This window comes from Dendrobates tinctorius, unplaced genomic scaffold (assembly GCF_039654945.1).
Source record: "Dendrobates tinctorius isolate UK_male_01 unplaced genomic scaffold, ASM3965494v1 ptg000172l, whole genome shotgun sequence".
Classification (NCBI taxonomy): domain Eukaryota; kingdom Metazoa; phylum Chordata; class Amphibia; order Anura; family Dendrobatidae; genus Dendrobates; species Dendrobates tinctorius.
In genome coordinates this window covers 4976104-4997563 of record NW_027361839.1, presented here as the reverse complement: position 1 = coordinate 4997563, position 21460 = coordinate 4976104, and the positions used below count along the sequence as shown (strand labels likewise).

Sequence of the window (21460 nt, the reverse complement as noted above, 5' to 3'; positions counted from 1 at the left end):
GACCAGAATGGTGACCGGTCTGCAAACCCCGTCTTATGAGGAAAGGTTGCAGGAATTGGGAATGTTTAGTTTGCAAAAGAGAAGACTGAGAGGAGACTTAATAGCTGTCTACAAATATCTAAAGGGCTGTCACATTGTAGAAGGATCAACTTTATTCTCATTTGCACAAGGAAAGACTAGAAGCAATGGGATGAAACTGAATGGGAGGAGACACAGATTAGATATTAGAAAAAACTTTTTGACAGTTAGAGTGATCAATGATACGCATTATGCAGATGACGTATTATGCAGATGACGTATTATGCAGATGACGTGTTATGCAGATGAAGTATTATGCAGATGACGCATTATGCAGTTGACGTATTATGCAGATGACACATTATGCAAATGACGCATTATGCAGATGACGCATTATGCAGATGACACATTATGCAAATGACGCATTATGAAGATGACGCATTATGCAGATGACGTATTATGCAGATGACGTATTATGCGGATGACGTATTATGCAGATGACGTATTATGCAGATGACGCATTATGCAGATGACGTGTTATGCAGATGAAGTATTATGCAGATGACGCATTATGCAGATGACGCATTATGCAAATGACGCATTATGCAGATGACGCATTATGCAGATGACGTATTATGCAGATGACATATTATGCAGATGACGCATTAGGCAGATGATGTATTATGCAGGTGACGTATTATGCGGATGACGTATTATGCAGATGACGTATTATGCAGATGACACATTATGCAGATGACGTATTATGCAGATGACACATTATGCAAATGACGCATTATGCAGGTGACGCATTATGCAGATGACGTATTATGCAGATGACGCATTATGCAGATGACACATTATGCAAATGACGCATTATGCAGATGACGCATTATGCAGATGACGTATTATGCAGATGACGCATTATGCAGATGACGTATTATGCAGATGACGCATTATGCAGATGACGTATTATGCAGGTGACGCATTATGCAGGTGACGTATTATGCAGATGACACATTATGCAGATGACGCATTATGCAGATGACGTATTATGCAGATGACGTATTATGCAGGTGACGCATTATGCAGATGACGTATTATGCAGATGACGCATTATGCAAATGACGCATTATGCAGGTGACGCATTATGCAGATGACGCATTATGCAGATGACGCATTATGCAGATGACACATTATGCAAATGACGCATTATGCAGATGACGCATTATGCAGATGACGTATTATGCAGATGACGCATTATGCAGATGACGTATTATGCAGATGACGCATTATGCAGATGACGTATTATGCAGATGACGCATTATGCAGATGACGTATTATGCAGATGACGCATTATGCAGATGACGTATTATGCAGGTGACGCATTATGCAGGTGACGCATTATGCAGATGACGCATTATGCAGATGACGTATTATGCAGATGACGCATTATGCAGATGACGTATTATGCAGGTGACGCATTATGCAGATGACGTATTATGCAGATGACGCATTATGCAAATGACGCATTATGCAAATGACGCATTATGCAGGTGACGCATTATGCAGATGACGCATTATGCAGATGACACATTATGCAAATGACGCATTATGCAGATGACGCATTATGCAGATGACGTATTATGCAGATGACGCATTATGCAGATGACGTATTATGCAGATGACGCATTATGCAGATGACGTATTATGCAGGTGACGCATTATGCAGGTGACGTATTATGCAGATGACCCATTATGCAGATGACGCATTATGCAGATGACGTATTATGCAGGTGACGCATTATGCAGATGATGTATTATGCAGATGACGCATTAGGCAGATGATGTATTATGCAGGTGACGTATTATGCGGATGACGTATTATGCAGATGACGCATTATGCAGATGACGTATTATGCAGATGACGCATTATGCAGATGACGTATTATGCAGATGACGCATTATGCAGGTGACGTATTATGCAGATGACACATTATGCAGATGACGCATTATGCAGATGACGCATTATGCAAATGATGTATTATGCAGGTGACGCATTATGCAGATAACGCATTATGCAGATGACATATTATGCAGATGACGCATTATGCAGATGACGCATTATGCAGATGATGTATTATGCAGGTGACGCATTATGCAGATGACGCATTATGCAGATGACGTATTATGCAGATGACGCATTATGCAGAAGACGTATTATGCAGATGACGCATTATGCAGATGACATATTATGCAGATGACGCATTATGCAAATGACGTCTGCATCTGGATAATTCGAGGCAAAACTCAATGTTTCTGGAGAATTGACACATTAGCCGGGGGGTTATAAACACACAAAATAACATATTTTCTAGACTTGATCAGTGCGTGCATAAATATGAAACGCCCCTTAGGATCTTTCCGGGCCTCCCTAGTTTCCCACCTAACGTCCTTATGTATTAGTAATGAAATCCCCCTTGAATAACTGGTATGAAACGCATGTATAGACCATTGCACCCACGGTTTTTGCACACACCGAACTGTGTCTCTGGTCAGGTGAGTCTCGACCAGAGACACAATGTGGGGATGATATTGCCTAATTTGTGAGAACACCTTAATTTTCTTCCAGGGTGTTTTAGTACCCCTCACATTCCATGTCATGCATATCAATTCAGAACCCATTTTTACTTATCTGGATATGATGCATATCAAGGCCCGAGCAGAATTCAGAGACATCACATAGATAACTAGACTGCCATTGGCTGCGGCTTTAACCTAAATAACAGTTAAAACTAAAACTTTTGAAAAGAAGAAAGCAGAATAAAAATCCAACAATATAGGAGCAAGGTCCCACGCCCCTACTGAAAAGCAAACAAGGGGATACCATCACTGAACGCAGTGTCCGGTATTGTTGGTAACTGGATACTCGCCGAGAGCGCTCCAATTAGGCCTTTAGTTGAAGGATCCAGATGAAAGTAGGCGCATTAGGATCCCTTTGCAGGAGATCCTTTATGGGCCCGCAGCCATTCGGTCGCCTCCTTTGGATCCGTGAAAAACATGGAGGTGCCCCCGTGGCCAATCCGGAGTCGGGCCGGATAAATCATTGAATACATAATGTTCCTCTCCCTGAGCCGTTTCTTGATTTCAATGAATTGTGCGCACTGCTTCTGAAGATCGAAATCACAGCATTATTGAACTTGATGGGACTCTTTTGCTGTGCAAGGCGCAGAATGGTATCGCTGTCCTTACAGTTGAGGAGACGTGCCAGGAAGGGTCTAGGTGGGGCTCCCGGAAGGGGATTTGTAGGCACCCTATGAGCCCTTTCAACAGCGAATACTGAGGAGACTTCATCTCCCAGAGAGGCCTTAAGCCAGCCCTCCAGGAACTGCTCAGGATGCTGACCTTCTGAGCGTTCCGGAAGACCGATGACACGGATATTGATCCGACGCATTCTGTTCTCCAGATCGTTCGCCTTCTGCTTCCAGGCATTCATAGAACCTGCCACCTTTGTTAACTTGGCCTCCATAGGTGTGATGGTGTCCACTACTTGGGACTCTCTTGTCTCTACCTCCATAATATGTCCCCTCATGACCTGAATATCTTGATGGAGTCTCCCCACCTCAGTGTAGACATCCTCTATTTTCTCAGTCAGGGATATCCTAGTTAGGGTTAGGGAGATGGCCTGCATCAGCCGCTCAGATGCCTGTTTCAGAGTCAATTCTTCCTGTTCATCTTCCTCTCCACCTCCAGAGGGATGATTTTTACGCTGAGTTTGTGAAGGGTCATTTCTTAGAGACCGTGCACCTTCAGAGGGGTTGGGTCTGGCAAACTCTTTTAATTTTTCTGCTGCTGCCGATCCTTTAGATCGATTCATGATCAATGCAGTGAGGCACACCAGGGTAGCTAGAAGTGTATACTCCAGGGTGTCCTCCCCTTCAATTATAGGCACAGCAGGGATCAGGTTTAATAATTACGGCCTGGGAGCAGCGTCCATGCAGAGGGAAATATTATATCACTAAGGCTTTTTGAGGCCGGGGGGGAGAGAGATATCCACCCACAGAGACAGCAGCGGTGGGGGAGGAGAAGATGCTCCCACAGTAATATCGCCAACAGGCAAGTGAGTCTATCAATAAGAGGGGGAATAACGCGGGGCCCAATTTTTCAGGGCACTCACCGCATATCCCCTCAATTCTTTTGAATGTAGATCGCTGTCCGGTAATGCTGCAGTGCTGGAAGCTGGACGTCGCCGCTCTTACTGATAGAGGCGCGTCTAAGATGGCCGCTGCCTCGTGCAGGCCCCGCCGCCCATCCGGACCTTTCCAGCCGCCAGCTCACAATAGCTGTCCTGCACCCACCCGCAGGGTTCCAGAGGGTCCCGGTATCCAGAGGCACCGAGCGCCGCCAGGTATATCATGGTAACCAGGCGTTAGATACAGGATACAGGCAGGATGATCAAGAGCTCTTGTAGCGTGTGTCCCTCTTCCTCGGCTACATAACCACGCCCCCGCTGTCTGTACTGTTTGCCTGTTCCTTGCCTGCAGACAGCTGAGAAATTATTCTTCTTGCCACATGACCTGCAGGTTTCACCATATGCTGAACACTTGGTTTTGCCTCTCTCATGTCTTTTCCCACAATACTTGCAGTGGACAGTGCTTATAGGGGAGCTTGGTCTTGTCTTTCCTTTCATAGATACTGCATGTACCTTATCATCATCATTATCACTGGTGCCTGCCATCATCTTCAGGCTGTGTTTTGACAGCTCAGCAGCCCTGCAGATTTGCATGCATTTCTCTAAAGTCATGTCTTCCTCTCTCAGTAATCTTTCTTTGAGATGACTGTCTCTTATGCCACACACCATTCTGTCTTTGATTAGTCTGTCCCTGATCTCTCCAAAACCACATGTTGTTGCCAGCCTCCTCAGCTCTGCCAGATATCTGTCCACATTTTCACCATCCTCCTGATGTCTTGTGAAATAGTGATATCTTTCCACTGTCTCATTCTTCTTTGGGTCACCGTGTTTCTCTAATGCCGGCACAATATCTGCTAGAAGGAGGTTGTCTGTGTGTGGCAGTAAGGCGTGGGCTAATTCTCTTTCCCCAATAAGGTCATAAAACAGCTTCACTTTCTGTTTGTCATCACTGGGGGCCACTGTGAGATCCACATCCAGTGTAAACTCTTCCTTCCAATGTCTCCAAGTCTGGGACAGATTACATGAAGTCACATCCAGTCCCGGAGGGGCTTCAGACCAGTCTCCATTTTGCAGTAATGTCAGGGAGTCTGCACTTACAGGTGCTGTGATCCTCTGTCCAGTCCCAGCCTCACACAAGCTCTGAGGATTTACAGGTTCTGTGTCCAGCTGCCACCATGTTCTGTTATGGATTTCCGGTCAAGGATCACACTCTGTGGATATCTGCAGGCTGTTTATTACAAGAGGTGCAATCCTCCATTACAAGATGTCTCCTAACAACAACGAACCAACAAGTTCCAAAACTCTATAGTACACACATCCAAGTAGTGAGACCCCTAGAGGCCACATCAACATATAACATATTGCTACACAGATGGTGACTTACCATTGACATTCTTTCTGATGGAATCGTTCACTTTTCCGGTCTTTTCCATCTGGCCCAGACCGACACAACTTCTTCCACAAAGGACTCATCTGCAGAGATTACAGCACAGACACATTTCATGTCTCATATTTTTAGCGCGTCACAATCTATTCTCAACCTGCACGAACGCCTCATCCTACTGGTACCCCAATGCTGCTGCCGTATGTGCCCCTATTACTGCACCTGCTGGGTGGTTGGTTCTTTGTGCCCTCTAAATTCTAAAGCAACTCTCTAGAATGCTAGTAATGCTGAGCACAAGTGCCTTAAAAACGGTGCCCACATTTTCCCCCCTAGAAAGTAATACAGTAAGTGCCCACTTAACATTGAATATTGTCCCGAGTCTCCCTCCTGTACAGCTCCCCTATGCACAGTATGATACTCTCTTCTGTAAGGTTCACATTTGCGTTTGTGTGTGCAGCGTATCATGTGCATGCCCAAACGTATGCAAAAACGCAGTAATTGCGAAACGACCGTTGTCCGGCACCTCCCTCCCCTAGCATTCCTCTAACGTCCTGTGTGTCCACATGTGAAAGACGAACAGTTTTTCAGCTTTATTGGTGAGTGCTGCATCTTTCTTCTTTTTTCATTATACATTGAAATGCATGTTAATACAACATTTTTTATCCGCATTATCTTACGCATGACGGCTGCGTTTTGCATGCGTATGCGTTGTTTATGAGCATACGTGTAAGGGGGTGAGATTGGATGTCTTTCTTGCTTCCCTTCCCTCTGATGGTTTTCCGGTTGTTAATGTTTGCAAATATGTCTATGATAAATGCCTGCGGTACTGCTACATATAAAATCTGTATTATCACTCATCTTTAATGGTATTGCCACATATATGTGTTATCATTTTGTAGAAAGCTGTAATATATTGTCTTGTGTTCCTGTATTATATTATTGCATAATATAATGTGTCTGTTGCGCATGTACAGTTAGGCAGGGGTCCCCAATCTGTAGCTCTGGAGCCACATGTGGCTCGCGAATGTCTTCTAGATCTGGAGCTAATGCGCCAAGCTGACAAACAGGTATGAAGAGTGCATCTGAAAATGGTGAATTTTGTGAGCAGCCCTGCACAGAAGAGCAGATCTGGATGCACATATACTGGTCTTAGGGGTTTTGAGAGAATTTAAGTATCGTACGCTGGAGACAAGATGATACCACCTGTCAGAGGAGGTGCTTGAAGCTTGATGTGAGTGTGTTGGGAGTGCTTGGTGAGATAACTGAATGAGGGTATTGTGGGAACCCCTGGATCTTGATATACTGCTTTGGAGTGATTTCTTTGGAAAATGTTTGGTTACCATTATGCCTGTAATGGGGACTTTGGTTTCCACTATTGTGAGGGGGGCGGGAGATGAATGTGGCTCGCGACCCTCTCTCAAGGCTGGATATGGCTCTCAAGGTCAGAAAGGTTGGGAACTCTGAGTTAGGATAAGTTAGTGCATCCTGTTGGGGATTTTAGAGGAGGACACTTTTAGGACATACAGTTAGGTCCATATATATTTGGACAGAGACAACATTTTTCTAATTTTGGTTCTAGACATTACCACAATGAATTTTAAACAAAACAACTGAGATGCAGTTGAAGTTCAGACTTTCAGCTTTCATTTGAGGGTATCCACATTAACATTGGATGAAGGGTTTAGGAGTTTGAGCTCCTTAACATGTGCCACCCTGTTTTTAATGGGACAAAAAGTAAAATAATTGTAAATAAAATGTTCATTTCTAGTACTTGGCTGAAAACCCTTTGTTGGCAATGACTGCCTGAAGTCTTGAACTCATGGACATCACCAGACGCTGTGTCTCCTCCTTTTTGATGCTCTGCCAGGCCTTCACTGCGGTGGTTTTCAGTTGCTGTTTGTTTGTGGGCCTTTCTGTCTGACGTTTAGTCTTTAACAAGTGAAATGCATGCTCAATTGGGTTGAGATCAGGTGACTGACTTGGCCATTCAAGAATATTCCACTTCTTTGCTTTAATAAACTCCTGGGTTGCTTTGGCTTTATGTTTTGGGTCATTGCCCATCTGTAGTATGAAACGACGACCAATCAGTTTGGCTGCATTTGGCTGGATCTGAGCACACAGTATGGCTCTGAATACCTCAGAATTCATTCAGCTGCTTCTGTCCTGTGTCCCATCATCAATAAACACTAGTGACCCAGTGCCACTGGCAGCCATGCATGCCCCAGCCATCACACTGTCTCCGCCGTGTTTTACAGATGATGTGGTATGCTTTGGATCATGAGCTGTACCACGCCTTCGCCATACTTTTCTCTTTCCATCATTCTGGTAGAGGTTGATCTTGGTTTCATCTGTCCAAAGAATGTTCTCCCAGAACTGTGCTGGCTTTTTTAGATGTTTTTTAGCAGAGTCCAGTCTAGCCTTGTGATTCTTGATGCTTATGAGTGGCTTCCACCATGCAGTGAACCCTCTGTATTTACTTTCTGGCAGTCTTCTCTATATGGTAGATTTGGATATTGATACGCCTGCCTCCTGGAGAGTGTTGGTCAGTTGGTTGGCTGTTGTGAAGGGGTTTCTCTTCACCATGGAGATTATTCTGCCATCATCCACCACTGTTGTCTTCCGTGGGCGCCCAGGTCTTTTTGCATTGATGAGGTCACCAGTGCTTTCTTTCTTTCTCAGGATGTACCAAACTGTAGATTTTGCCACTCCTAATGTTGTAGCAATTCCTCGGATGGGTTTTTTCTGTTTTTGCAGCTTAAGGATGGCTTGTTTCACCTGCATGGAGAGCTCCTTTGACCGCATGTTTCCTTCACAGCAAAACCTTCCAAATGCAAGCACCACACCTCCAATCAACTCCAGGCCTTTCATCTGCTTAATTGAGAATGATATAACGAAGGGATTGCCCACACCTGTCCATGAAATAGCCTTGGAGTCAACTGTCCAATTACTTTTGGTCCCTTTCAAAACAGGGCGGCTCATGTTAAGGAGCTGAAACTCCTAAACCCTTCCTCCAATGTTAATGTGGATACCCTCAAATGAAAGCTGAATGTCTGAACTTCATCTGCATCTGAAGTGTTTTGTTTAAAATTCATTGTGGTAATGTCTAGAACCAAAATTAGAAAAATGTTTGTCTCTGTCCAAATATATATGGACCTAACTGTAGTTCCTATAGACACGGGTAAGTGTAGTTCTGTTGAGGGCCACTAGATGGGGGCATACTAGTGGGCCTGTTAGGTATAGTTGATAGGATGGTTATAGAGGGTTAATTGTAGGAGGGGCTGCCGGGTAGTGAGAGGGAATCTTGTTGGGAAGTTAGGTCAGACAGGGCCATAGTGCCATAGCGTCCACATGGGCTATAGGGCCGGACAGCTTGACAGTCCCGTAACGTTTAAGTGCTGCAACCCACTTTACCCATGGCCACCGTGTATCATAGCAGTGGGCCGGTGCAAGAAAGGAAGAATGTGGTGACTTCTCGCCTGGGCAGATGCTTTTGGGGCAGGAATTGGTTGGACAGCCAAGATGAAGGAAGTTGGAGCTTCGACAAGATCAGTACAAACGGGCCGGATGCTTTACCTGAGCCAACCAAACTTGATGACTAATGATTTAGAGTCTGGGGTGAAACAGGCAGAAGGAATTATCATGACGAGGTCAGGCCTGGGAGGAACTGGGGAGCAGTCTAGGACGGTCCGGTCCGGGCATGTACTGGCACAAAAACGACAGACAGAAAGGGAAAGATGAGGAAACAAGTATTATTATTACTTTTTATTATAGCGCCATTTATTCCATGGCGCTTTACATGTGAGGAGGGGTGTATATAATACATACAAGTACAGTAATCTTAAACAATACAAGTCACGACTGGTACAGGATGAGAGAGGACCCTGCCCGCGAGGGCTCACAATCTACAAGGGATGGGTGAGAATACAGTAGGCGAGGGTAGAGCTGGTCGTGCAGCGGTTTGGTGGATCGGTGGTTACTGCAAGTTTTAGGCTTGTCGGAAGAGGTAGGTCTTCAAGTTCTTTTTGAAGGTTTCCATGGTAGGTGAGAGTCTGATATGTTGTGGTAGAGAGTTCTAGAGTAGGGGGAATGCGCGGGAGAAATCTTGTATGCGATTGTGGGAAGAGGAGATAAGAGGGGAGTACAGAAGGAGATCTCGTGAGGATCGGAGGTTTCGTGCAGGTAAGTACCGGGAGATTAGGTCACAGATGTACGGAGGACTCAGGTTGTGGATGGCTTTGTATGTCATGGTTAGGGTTTTGAACTGGAGTCTTTGGGTAATGGGGAGCCAGTGAAGGGATTGACAGAGGGGAGAGGCCGGGGAATAGCGGGGGGACAGGTGGATTAGTCGGGCAGCAGAGTTAAGAATAGATTGGAGGGGTGCAAGAGTGTTAGAGGGGAGGCCACAGAGCAGGAGGTTGCAGTAGTCAAGGCGGGAGATGATGAGGGCATGGACTAGGGTTTTTGCAGTGTATGTCTTGATGTACCAGCTGTGGATTTAACGTGTGAAAGTGTTAAAGAAAGTTGACTTGGACTGTGTCTCCATTGCTGTGGGTCACCTGGAAGAGGGATCGTTATCGCCTGGGAAGTGCCCAGGGTAAGCTGGTCCTGGAGATGCAGGTATGCAGAAGAGAAGAGTACAGTTTTCTGTAGGGGAAGGACTGGACATGGATATAGCTATATAGATATAGTTATTCTGGTCACGACTACCGTCCTGTCCCTCCCTTACATGCGTTCGATATGACACCAGATACCCAATGGGCGTGTCTCATGGGATTTCTATTTATACACTCTGCACAGATGCAATCCTCATCATTTACTGCTGTGTCTATCTTCAAGATGGTTCTTAGTGTGGAGAACTTCACGATTATTCTTGATTTGTCATTCAAATTGGCTGTTGCCTTTGCTATGGTTTGTGAAGAAAGAAGAGAAAGACAAAGAAGACGTCGTTGTCGCTATTGGCAATACCCCATCGTTGAAGTCCGAGAGAGCTGTGGAGCCTACCACTCGTTATACACTGAGCTGATACCCGGAGAAGTTTTTTGAGTACATGAGAATGTCGCAACAGAGCTTCCATGACTTGCTGCAACGTGTCCAGGGATCCATCACCAGGCAGGACACACAGCTCCGGTGAGCAATTCCTGCTGAGGAACGTCTGTTGGTGACCCTGAGGTACGTAAGTTTGAAAAATAAACACCTGTTATTAATATGATTGTTGTAAAAGCCATGTACAGATTTTTTTTCTCCATTTTCTGTTCTGCACATTCCTGGGTAGCGGAGAGACCTTAACATCTCTTTATTCCCAGTTCCGGATTGGAGTGTCCACACTTTCTGGGATTGTTGCAGACACCTGCCGTGCTTTATGTGACATTCTGCATGAAGATTTCCTCTCCCAACTCACAACTGAACTCTGGCCGGAAAATTTACCAAATTCATGAACATTTGCAATTTTCACAAATGTTTGGGGGCTGTAGACAGCGAACACATTCGGATTATGAAACCTGCTGGAAGTGGAACAGAGTATTTCAATTATAAAAATACTTTTCCATAGTTCTCATGGTGATTGCAGATGCTGACTGTGGATTTGTCGCCGTGGACATTGGCTCATTTGGATGAGGAAATGACTCACAGACTTTCAAAACCCCTGACATGGGCCAACATTTGTATGGCAATAATTTCAATATTCCACAGCCATGAACTCTTCCCAACACTGAAGGACCGCCAATGCCATCTGTTGTGGTTGGGGATGAGGCGTTCCAAATGTTTGCCAACCTCATAAAACTGTACTCAAGTAGGGACTTGAATCACAAAAAGGGTTTACAACTACCGACTGACAAGGGCACGAAGAATTGTGGGGTGTGCCTTTGGATTGCTAGTATCTAAATGGCCCATTTTGTGCACATCCATCAATCTAAAAACTGAGACAATTGATGAGGTTGTGAAAGCGTGTGTTGTTCTGCACAATTACATCCTGGTGAAAGAGCGAAAACAATTAGAACCTGAGGAACCTGTTACAACCACATTGCAGGATTACCAAGATCACCCTCTGAGGACTACAGTGGAAGTTGCCCAAATGAGAGATAAATTTGCTGCCTTCTTTGTTTCGGATATTGGACATGTGGCATGGCAAGACGAAATGATTGAAGCCTCTTGTAAATGTACCTGTATTTTTTGATACTTCTGCCTCTCTTGTTTTCTATTTGTATCTGTATTGCTTGTTAACTTTAATAATAATAAAACCTCCACTGTAACACCCGTTATACACATGGGTGCGTTTTCAAATAAAGAGATAAACACAGTGATTGTGAAAACAAATTTTTTTTATTAACCAAAGAACAATAAATAAAAAGTGGGTTTAGGATCGGTGGAGGGTGTGACATTGTGCACCACGGGTGTGTCGGGCTGGGATAATTCTCTAGGTGTGGCCGGGGAAGTTGTTACAGGGGAAGTGGCACTTAATTGGTGAATCGGATCAGATATATTGGCAGGAGATGTAACATTGGGGAAGAGGACACATAAGGAGTGGAAAACATATTGGAGGGGATTGACACATTGGATGGGATAGAACCAAGGGAAGGTGGGGAGATACATGGAAATGGAGACACATTCTGAGGTGAGGGTGGAGGGGGTGTGAAGTGTTTCACCGCTACTTTTCTTTTTCTGACCTTTGTTTTGCTGGTTCCTCTGTGTTTTTTCCCTATTCCTGGGGTGCTGAGCTCGGCTGCATGGTGGAAGTAGAAGACTGGGTGCTGCACTCGGCTGCATGGTGGAAGTAGAAGACTGGGTTGCTGCACTCGGCTGCATGGTGGAAGTAGAAGACTGGGTTGCTGAACTCAGCTGCATGGTGGAAGTGGAAGTTTGGGCTGCTGCACTTGGTTGCATGGTGGAAGTGGAAGTCTGGGCTGCTGCACTCGGTTGCATGGTGGAAGTGGAAGTCTGGGCTGCTGCACTTGGCTGCATGGTGGAAGTGGAAGTCTGGGCTGCTGCACTCGGCTGCATGATGGAAGTGGAAGTCTGGGCTGCTGCACTCGGTTGCATGGTGGAAGTGGAAGGCTGGGCTGCTGCACTTGGCTGCATGGTGGAAGTGGAAGGCTGGGCTGCTGCACTCAGCTGCATGTGTTGGAACAGTCCTAATGTCCAGCGGCGGTTGTGGTGGTGGATAGGTCGCTTGGTGTAGGTCACTTGGTGAGCAGACTGGCATCCAAGTCCTTTTGATGTTGGGAAAGGTGCTGGTGGATTCTGCCACTGATGCTGTGCTGGAGTTTGCTGACCTGTAAGGAAAGAACTTTGTGCCTGCTGCTGATATCGGGACTGCTGCAATGCCTGTCTGTAAGCAGCCTGGCAGGTCTGCATCACGTTCAGCTGGAGATCAGATGCTGTTAAGGTTGGCTTCCAGGCAGTCAAGGCATCTGTGGAAATCCTGGAAGAGTGTGATCCCACTGTCCAATGAAAACCGCCTTCATCCCATCCTGGATAGTCGAGCTTAAGTGAATAAACTCGGGCATGAGTGTCCTCTTCCAGTTCCTCTGCCGCAGGCGAGCAGACCCAAGTATAGTAGAGGCAGACGGCTGGGAGAGGGGAAAACCTGCTGGAGCGGCTGCCTGATCCCAGCCTGTGAAGCCTGGCTGGTTGCTCCATCGCTGGTGGATGATTGGGATTGTGCCGGTTCGTTGGCTGGTCGATGAGGGGCCACTCCAACTGAGGACGATTCAGGTTGTGTTGTGCTGCTCCAGGTTCTGTGTGGAAAATAAATGAAAAACATTAGTAAAAAAAAAATGTTTAAATCATAGTAACAACACAAAAGATACTCGCGTTCGCTGAGCAAGCGCAGGCTTCAAACAAGAAAGCTGCTGAGGGTACTTATATTTTCTGATTTTTCGCACTGCACCACTTCAAACCCGACTCTCCTCTCTCATGACCTTATGATTCTTCATCGAACACCAACAAACTTTTATTCTCTTCGCTGTAAAGGAGAAAAAAGGGAAAAACTAATTGTAAAACAGTGCACCTACATTACCAGGTTCACTGCCGCATCAGACCACATTGCAATACTTACAACAATCCTTCTGGCATGTGGCGTGGCACGGTCCCAATCATCCAGAAGCGATCTGGCCACTTCTTCCCAGAGTCGTCCGATCAAGGGTGAGTCGGAATGATTCAGATCACAGGGGTCCCACAACGCTGCTCGCTCTTGCACAGCTTGAATGAGTGCTGCCTGGGGCCCCCGTGTGCTGCTGCGGACCGTGTGCGCTGCCGGGGGCTCCGTGTGTTGCCTGGAGCCTTGTGTGCTGCCTGGGGCCCCTGTGCTCTGCCTGAGCTCCGTGTGCTGCGGGGGGACCCTGTGTGCTGCCTGAGGCCCTGTGCACTGTCTGGGGCCCCCATGTGCTGCCTGGTGAAACGTGTGGCGCTTGGTTATAGGCGCAGGCTTATAAGTGGCAATGGAAATGATTTATACATTGCTAGTGTGAATAGTGTAATATTAGAGGCCATAAATGGTTAAACCAAGGAAGAGCAACTCTAACTGTCTGTGAAATCTCACGGTTGATCCCATATAGGGGATCACATTACTGACAGCACTGAGCACTTACTTGTTCTATCAGATATATTCGGTAATTCTGGTGGTATTGCACTTTATTTTGATTTATGAGCACATTTCTATTTTTTTCTTGTATTTCCACTTTAATCTCTTGTATAAAGTGTGATAAATAGGCCACTCCGATGGCATCTGTGTGCCTCCGAGAGCTTCTGTGTGCCTCCGAGAGCTTCTGTGCATCTCCGAGAGCTTCTGTTGATCTCTGAGAGCTTCTGTGCGTCTCCGAGAGCTTCTGTGCGCCTCCAAGAGCTTCTGTGCGTCTCCGAGAGCTTCTGTGCGTCTCCGAGAGCTTCTGTTGATCTCTGAGAGCTTCTGTGCATCTCCGAGAGCTTCTGTGCGCCTCCGAGAGCTTCTGCGGGTCTCCGAGAGCTTCTGTGCGCCTCCGAGAGCTTCTGTGCGCCTCCGAGAGCTTCTGTGCGTCTCTGAGAGCTTCAGTGTGCCTCCGAGAGCTTCTGTGCATCTCCGAGAGCTTCTGTTGATCTCTGAGAGCTTCTGTGCGTCTCCGAGAGCTTCTGTGCGCCTCCAAGAGCTTCTGTGCGTCTCCGAGAGCTTCTGTTGATCTCTGAGAGCTTCTGTGGCTCTCCGAGAGCTTCTGTGCGTCTCCGAGAGCTTCTGTGCGTCTCCGAGAGCTTCTGCGCATCTCCGAGAGCTTCTGCGGATCTCCGAGAGCTTCTGTGCGTCTCCGAGAGCTTCTGTGTGTCTCCGAGAGCTTCTCTGCGTCTCTGAGAGCTTCTATGCGTCTCCGAGAGCTTCTCTGCGTCTCTGAGTGCTTCTGCGGGTCTCTGAGAGCTTCTGTGTGTCTCTGAGAGCTTCTGTGTGTCTCTGAGAGCTTCTGTGCGTCTCTGAGAGCTTCTGCGCATCTCCGAGAGCTTCTGCGGATCTCCGAGAGCTTCTGTGCGTCTCTGAGAGCTTCTGTGTGTCTCCGAGAGCTTCTCTGCGTCTCTGAGAGCTTCTATGCGTCTCCGAGAGCTTCTCTGCGTCTCTGAGAGCTTCTGCGGGTCTCTGAGAGCTTCTGTGTGTCTCTGAGAGCTTCTGTGTGTCTCCGAGAGCTTCTGTGCGTCTCTGAGAGCTTCTGTGCGTCTCCGAGAGCTTCTGTGGATCTCCAAGAGCTTCTGTGGATCTCTGAGAGCTTTTGTGCATCTCCGAGAGCTTCTGTGGGTCTCTGAGAGCTTCTGTGCATCTCTGAGCGCTTCTGTGCGTCTCCGAGAGCTTCTGCGGATCTCTGAGAGCTTCTGTGGATCTCCGAGAGCTTCTGTGCATCTCCGAGAGCTTCTGTGGGTCTCTGAGAGCTTCTGTGGATCTCCGAGAGCTTCTGTGCGTCTTCGAGAGCTTCTGCGGATCTCCAAGAGCTTCTGCGGGTCTCCGAGAGCTTCTGTGCGTCTCTGAGAGCTTCTGCAGGTCTCCGAGAGCTTCTGTGCATCTCTGAGAGCTTCTGCAGGTCTCCGAGAGCTTCTGTGGGTCTCTGAGAGTTTCTGGTTTCCAGGACTTTTTCCTGTAAATTTCTTAATATTTTTACATTTGTTACTAATAAAAAAGATTAAATGAAAATAAATAAATTTGTCACCAAATGATTTTTGTTTCCTTCTATGAGGTATATATACAAAGAATAAATGGTTAGAGTGAATGAAATGATGTGAACATAGCTCCACAGAAATAATAGCACATTATCACAATGAACTATCTGTGACCTAACATGGCACACGAATAAAGGACAGACTAGCAGACTGATGGCCAATATTAGGACGCTGTGCTATCGGATGCCCCCTCCCTGTTGTCTCGGGGAGGTACGCCGCCCATCTGTAATTATTTGCTCCATATCTATGTATATCGTTTTCCACCTATGCCGGTGTATGCGGACGTCCTGTGATTGACCATCATGCTGGTGTGATTGATATTGTGGGGTCTGAGCAGTTTCAGATTTTGCCAATTACAGATCATACAATATGTGTTGCCCCCCACCCCAGCGCGCTGACTCCTCTCCCTGGATACTGCACACATGCGCTCTGTGGTCTCCCCTTTTCTTACCTGCTTTTTACCTTGTCATCACCCTGGGCCGTACGATCGCTTGTTCTCTTGGGTGTCTGTATGAAATGATGGTGCGATCACACGATGTCATCTGCCTCCTACAGCAGCAGCGGGACATGCCTGAGACCACGGCGGCCAGAGATGTGCGGCGCATCCGGAGAGTCGGGGTGTTACTGGACGTGAGTGCGATTCTGTGCAGCCTCATCACTGCAGGTAACTTGTAATCCCTATGTGTAGCGCTTCCTACGGTGGGGTCCACACCCCACTACACCTCACGTCTGTGTGCGGACTACACCCCCCCATACATCACGTCTCCGTGCGGACAACACCCTCCCATACATCATGTCTATGTGCGGACTACACCCCCCCATACATCACGTCTGTGTGCGGACTACACCCCCCCATACATCACGTCTGTATGCGGACTACACTCCCCCATACATCACGTCTGTATGTGGACTACACTCCCCCATACATTATGTCTGCGTGCGGACTATACCCCCCATACATCACATCTGCGTGCGGACTACACCCCCCCATACATCACGTCTGCGTGCGGACTACACTCCACCATACATCATGTCAGCGTGCGGACTACACCCTACCATACAACATGTCTGCGTGCGGACTACACCCCCCCATACATCATGTCTGCGTGCGGACTTCACCTCCGATACATCATGTCTATGTGCGGACTACACCCCCCTATACATCACGTCTGTGTGCGGACTACACCCCCCCATACATCACGTCTGTGTGCGGACTACACCCCCCCATACATCACGTCTGTATGTGGACTACACTCCCCCATACATTATGTATGCGTGCGGACTATACCCCCCATACATCACATCTGCGTGCGGACTACACCCCCCCATACATCACGTCTGCGTGCGGACTACACCCCCCCATACATCATGTCTGTGTGCGGACTACACGCCCCATACATCATGTCTGCGTGCGGACTACACCCCCCCATACATCACGTCTGTGTGCGGACTACACCCCCCCATACATCACGTCTGTGTGCGGACTACACCCCCCCATACATCACGTCTGTATGTGGACTACACTCCCCCATACATTATGTCTGCGTGCGGACTATACCCCCCATACATCACATCTGCGTGCGGACTACACCCCCCATACATCACGTCTGCGTGCGGACTACGACCCCCATACATCACGTCTGTGTGCGGACTACACCCCCCATACATCACGTCTGTGGTGCAGACTACACCCCCCCATACATCACGTCTGTGTGCGGACTACACCCCCCATACATCACATCTGCGGTGCAGACTACAACCCCCATACATTACGTCTGCGTGCGGACTACACCACCCATACATCATGTCTGTGTGTGGACTACACCCCCCATACATCACGTCTGCGGTGCAGACTACACCCCCCCATACATCACGTCTGCGTGCGGACTACAACCCCCATACATTACGTCTGCGTGCGGACTACACCCCCCCCATACATCACGCCTGTATGCGGACTACACCCCCCCATACATCACGTTTGCGTGCGGACTACACCCCCCCATACATCACGTCTGCGTGCGGACTACACCCCCTCTTACATCATGTCTGTGTGCGGACTACAACCCCCCATACATCATGTCTGTGTGCCGACTACACCCCACCATACATCACGTCTGTGTGCGGACTACACCCCCCCTTACATCATGTCTGTGTGCGGACTACACCCCCCCATACATCAAGTCTGTGTGCGGACTACACCCCCCCATACATCACGTCTGTGTGCGGACTACACCCCACCATACATCACGTCTGTGTGCGGACTACACCCCCCCTTACATCATGTCTGTGTGCGGACTACACCCCCCCATACATCAAGTCTGTGTGCGGACTACACCCCCCCATACATCATGTCTGTGTGCGGACTACACATCCCCATACATCATGTCTGTGTGCGGACTACACCCCCGCATACATCATGTCTGTGTGTGGACTACACCCCCCCATACATCACGTCTGCGTGCGGACTACACCCCCCCATACATCACGTCTGCGTGCGGACTACACCCCCCCATACATCACGTCTGTGTGCGGACTACACCCCCCCTTACATCACGTCTGTGTGCGGACTACACCCCCCCATACATCATGTCTGTGTGCGGACTACACCCCCGCATACATCATGTCTGTGTGTGGACTACACCCCCCCATACATCACGTCTGCGTGCGGACTACACCCCCCCATACATCACGTCTGTGTGCGGACTACACCCCCCCTTACATCACGTCTGTGTGCGGAATACAAACCCCATACATCACGTCTGTGTGCTGACTACACCCCCCCCATACATCACGTCTGTGTGCGGACTACACCCCCCCATACATCATGTCTGTGTGCGGACTACAAACCCCATACATCACGTCTGTGTGCGGACTACACCCCCCCATACATCACGTCTGTGTGCGGACTACACCCCCCCTACATCACGTCTGTGTGCGGACTACAAACCCCATACATCACGTCTGTGTGCTGACTACACCCCCCCCATACATCACGTCTGTGTGCGGACTACACCCCCCCATACATCACGTCTGTGTGCGGACTACATCCCCCCATACATGACGTCTGTGTGCGGACTTCACCCCCCCATACATCACGTCTGTGTGTGGACTACACCCCCCCATACATCACGTCTGTGTATGGACTACACCCCCATACATCACGTCTGCGTGCGGACTCCACCCCCCCTTACATCACGTCTGTGTGCGGACTACAAACCCCATACATCACTTCTGTGTGCGGACTACACCCCCCATACATCACGTCTGTGTGCGGACTACACCCCCATACATCACGTCTGCGTGCGGACTTCACCCCCCCCATACATCACGTCTGCGTGCGGACTACACCCCCCTATACATCACGTCTGTGTGCGGACTTCACCCCCCCATACATCACGTCTGTGTGCGGACTTCACCTCCCATACATCACGTCTGTGTGCGGACTACACCCCCCCATACATCACGTCTGCGTGCGGACTACACCCCCCCATACATCACGTCTGCGTGCGGACTACACCCCCCATACATCACGTCTGCGTGCGGACTACACCACCCCATACATTACGTCTGCGTGCGGACTACACCCCCCCATACATCACGTCTGCGTGCGGACTACACCCCCCCATACATCACGTCTGTGTGCGGACTAAACCCCCCATACATCACGTCTGTGTGCGGACTACACCCCCCATACATCACGTCTGCATGCGGACTACAAACCCCATACATCACTTCTGTGTGCGGACTACACCCCCCCATGCATCACGTCTGTGTGCGGACTACACCCCCCATACATCACGTCTGCGTGCGGACTACACCCCCCATACATCACGTCTGCGTGCGGACTACACCCCCCCATACATCACGTCTGCGTGCGGACTACACCCCCCCATACATCACGTCTACGTGCGGACTACACCCCCCCATACATCACGTCTGCGTGCGGACTACACCCCCCCATACATCACGTCTGCGTGCGGACTTCACCCCCCCCATACATCACGTCTGCGTGCGGACTACACCCCCCCATACATCACATCTGTGTGCGGACTTCACCCCCCCATACATCACGTCTGTGTGCGGACTTCACCTCCCATACATCACGTCTGTGTGCGGACTACACCCCCCCATACATCACGTCTGCGTGCGGACTACACCCCCCCATACATCACGTCTGCGTGCGGACTACACCCCCCCATACATCACGTCTGCGTGCGGACTACACCCCCCCATACATCACGTCTGCGTGCGGACTACACCCCCCCATACATCACGTCTGCGTGCGGACTACACCCCCCCATACATCACGTCTGCGTGCGGACTACACCCTCTCATACATCACGTCTGCGTGCGGACTACACCCCCCCATACATCACGTCTGCGTGCGGACTACACCCCCCCATACATCACGTCTGCGTGCGGACTACAACCCCCCATACATCACGTCTGCGTGCGGACAACACCCCCCCATACATCACGTCTGCGTGCGGACTACACCCCCCATACATCACGTCTGCGTGCGGACTAGCCCCCCATATATCACATCTGCGTTTCGACTACACCCCCCCATACATCACGTCTGCGTGCGGACTACACCCCCCATACATCATGTCTGCGTGCGGACTACAACCCTCCCATACATCACGTCTGTGTATGGACTACACCCCCCATACATCACGTCTACGTGTGGACTACACCCCCCATACATCACGTCTGCGTGCGGACTACACCCCCCAAAAATCACGTCTGCGTGCGGACTACACCCCCCCATACATCACGTCTGTGTGCGGACTTCACCCCCCCATACATCACGTCTGTGTGCGGACTTCACCTCCCATACATCACGTCTGCGTGCGGACTTCACCCCCCCATACATCATGTCTATGTGCGGACTACACCCCCCCATACATCACGTCTGTGTGCGGACTACACCCCCCCATACATCACGTCTGCGTGCGGACTACACCCCCGCATACATCATGTCTGTGTGCGGACTACACCCCCGCATACATCATGTCTGTGTGCGGACTACACCCCCCCATACATCACGTCTGTGTGCGGACTTCACCCCCCCATACATCACGTCTGTGTGCGGACTACACCCCTCCATACATCACGTCTGTGTGCGGACTTCACCCCCCCATACATCCCCCCATACATCACGTCTGTGTGCGGACTACACCCCTCCATACATCACGTCTGTGTGCGGACTTCACCCCCCCATACATCACGTCTGCGTGCGGACTACACCCCCCCATACATCACGTCTGCGTGCGGACTACACCCCCCCATACATCACGTCTGCGTGCGGACTACACCCCCCCATACATCACGTCTGCGTGCGGACTTCACCCCCCCATACATCACGTCTGCGTGTGGACTACACCCCTCCATATATCACGTCTGTGTGCGGACTTCACCTCCCATACATCACGTCTGCGTGCGGACTACACCCCCCATACATCACGTCTGCGTGCGGACTACACCCCCCCATACATCACGTCTGCGTGCGGACTACACCCCCCCATACATCACGTCTGCGTGCGGACTACACCCCCCCATACATCACGTCTGCGTGCGGACTACACCCCCCCATACATCACGTCTGTGTGCTGACTACACCCCCCTATACATCACGTCTGTGTGCGGACTACACCCCCTTTACATCACGTCTGTGTGCGGACTACACCCCCCCTTACATCACG

The 21460-nt window shown here is 49.1% G+C and overlaps 1 protein-coding gene across 2 annotated transcripts in view; it reads left to right on the top strand.

The window, feature by feature from the left end:
* Positions 1 to 21460, top strand: part of CD80 (CD80 molecule) — a 55849-nt gene that overhangs the window by 15568 nt on the left and 18821 nt on the right. Inside the window, exon 2 of one of the 2 annotated variants that reach the window (XM_073551073.1) lies at positions 16314 to 16419. In XM_073551073.1, the coding sequence (XP_073407174.1) occupies positions 16323 to 16419 (97 nt within the window). In that variant the 5' untranslated portion in view covers positions 16314 to 16322. Of the gene's footprint in view, positions 1 to 16310; positions 16420 to 21460 lie in introns of both variants that reach the window. The other variant, XM_073551072.1, reaches the window with a different exon arrangement.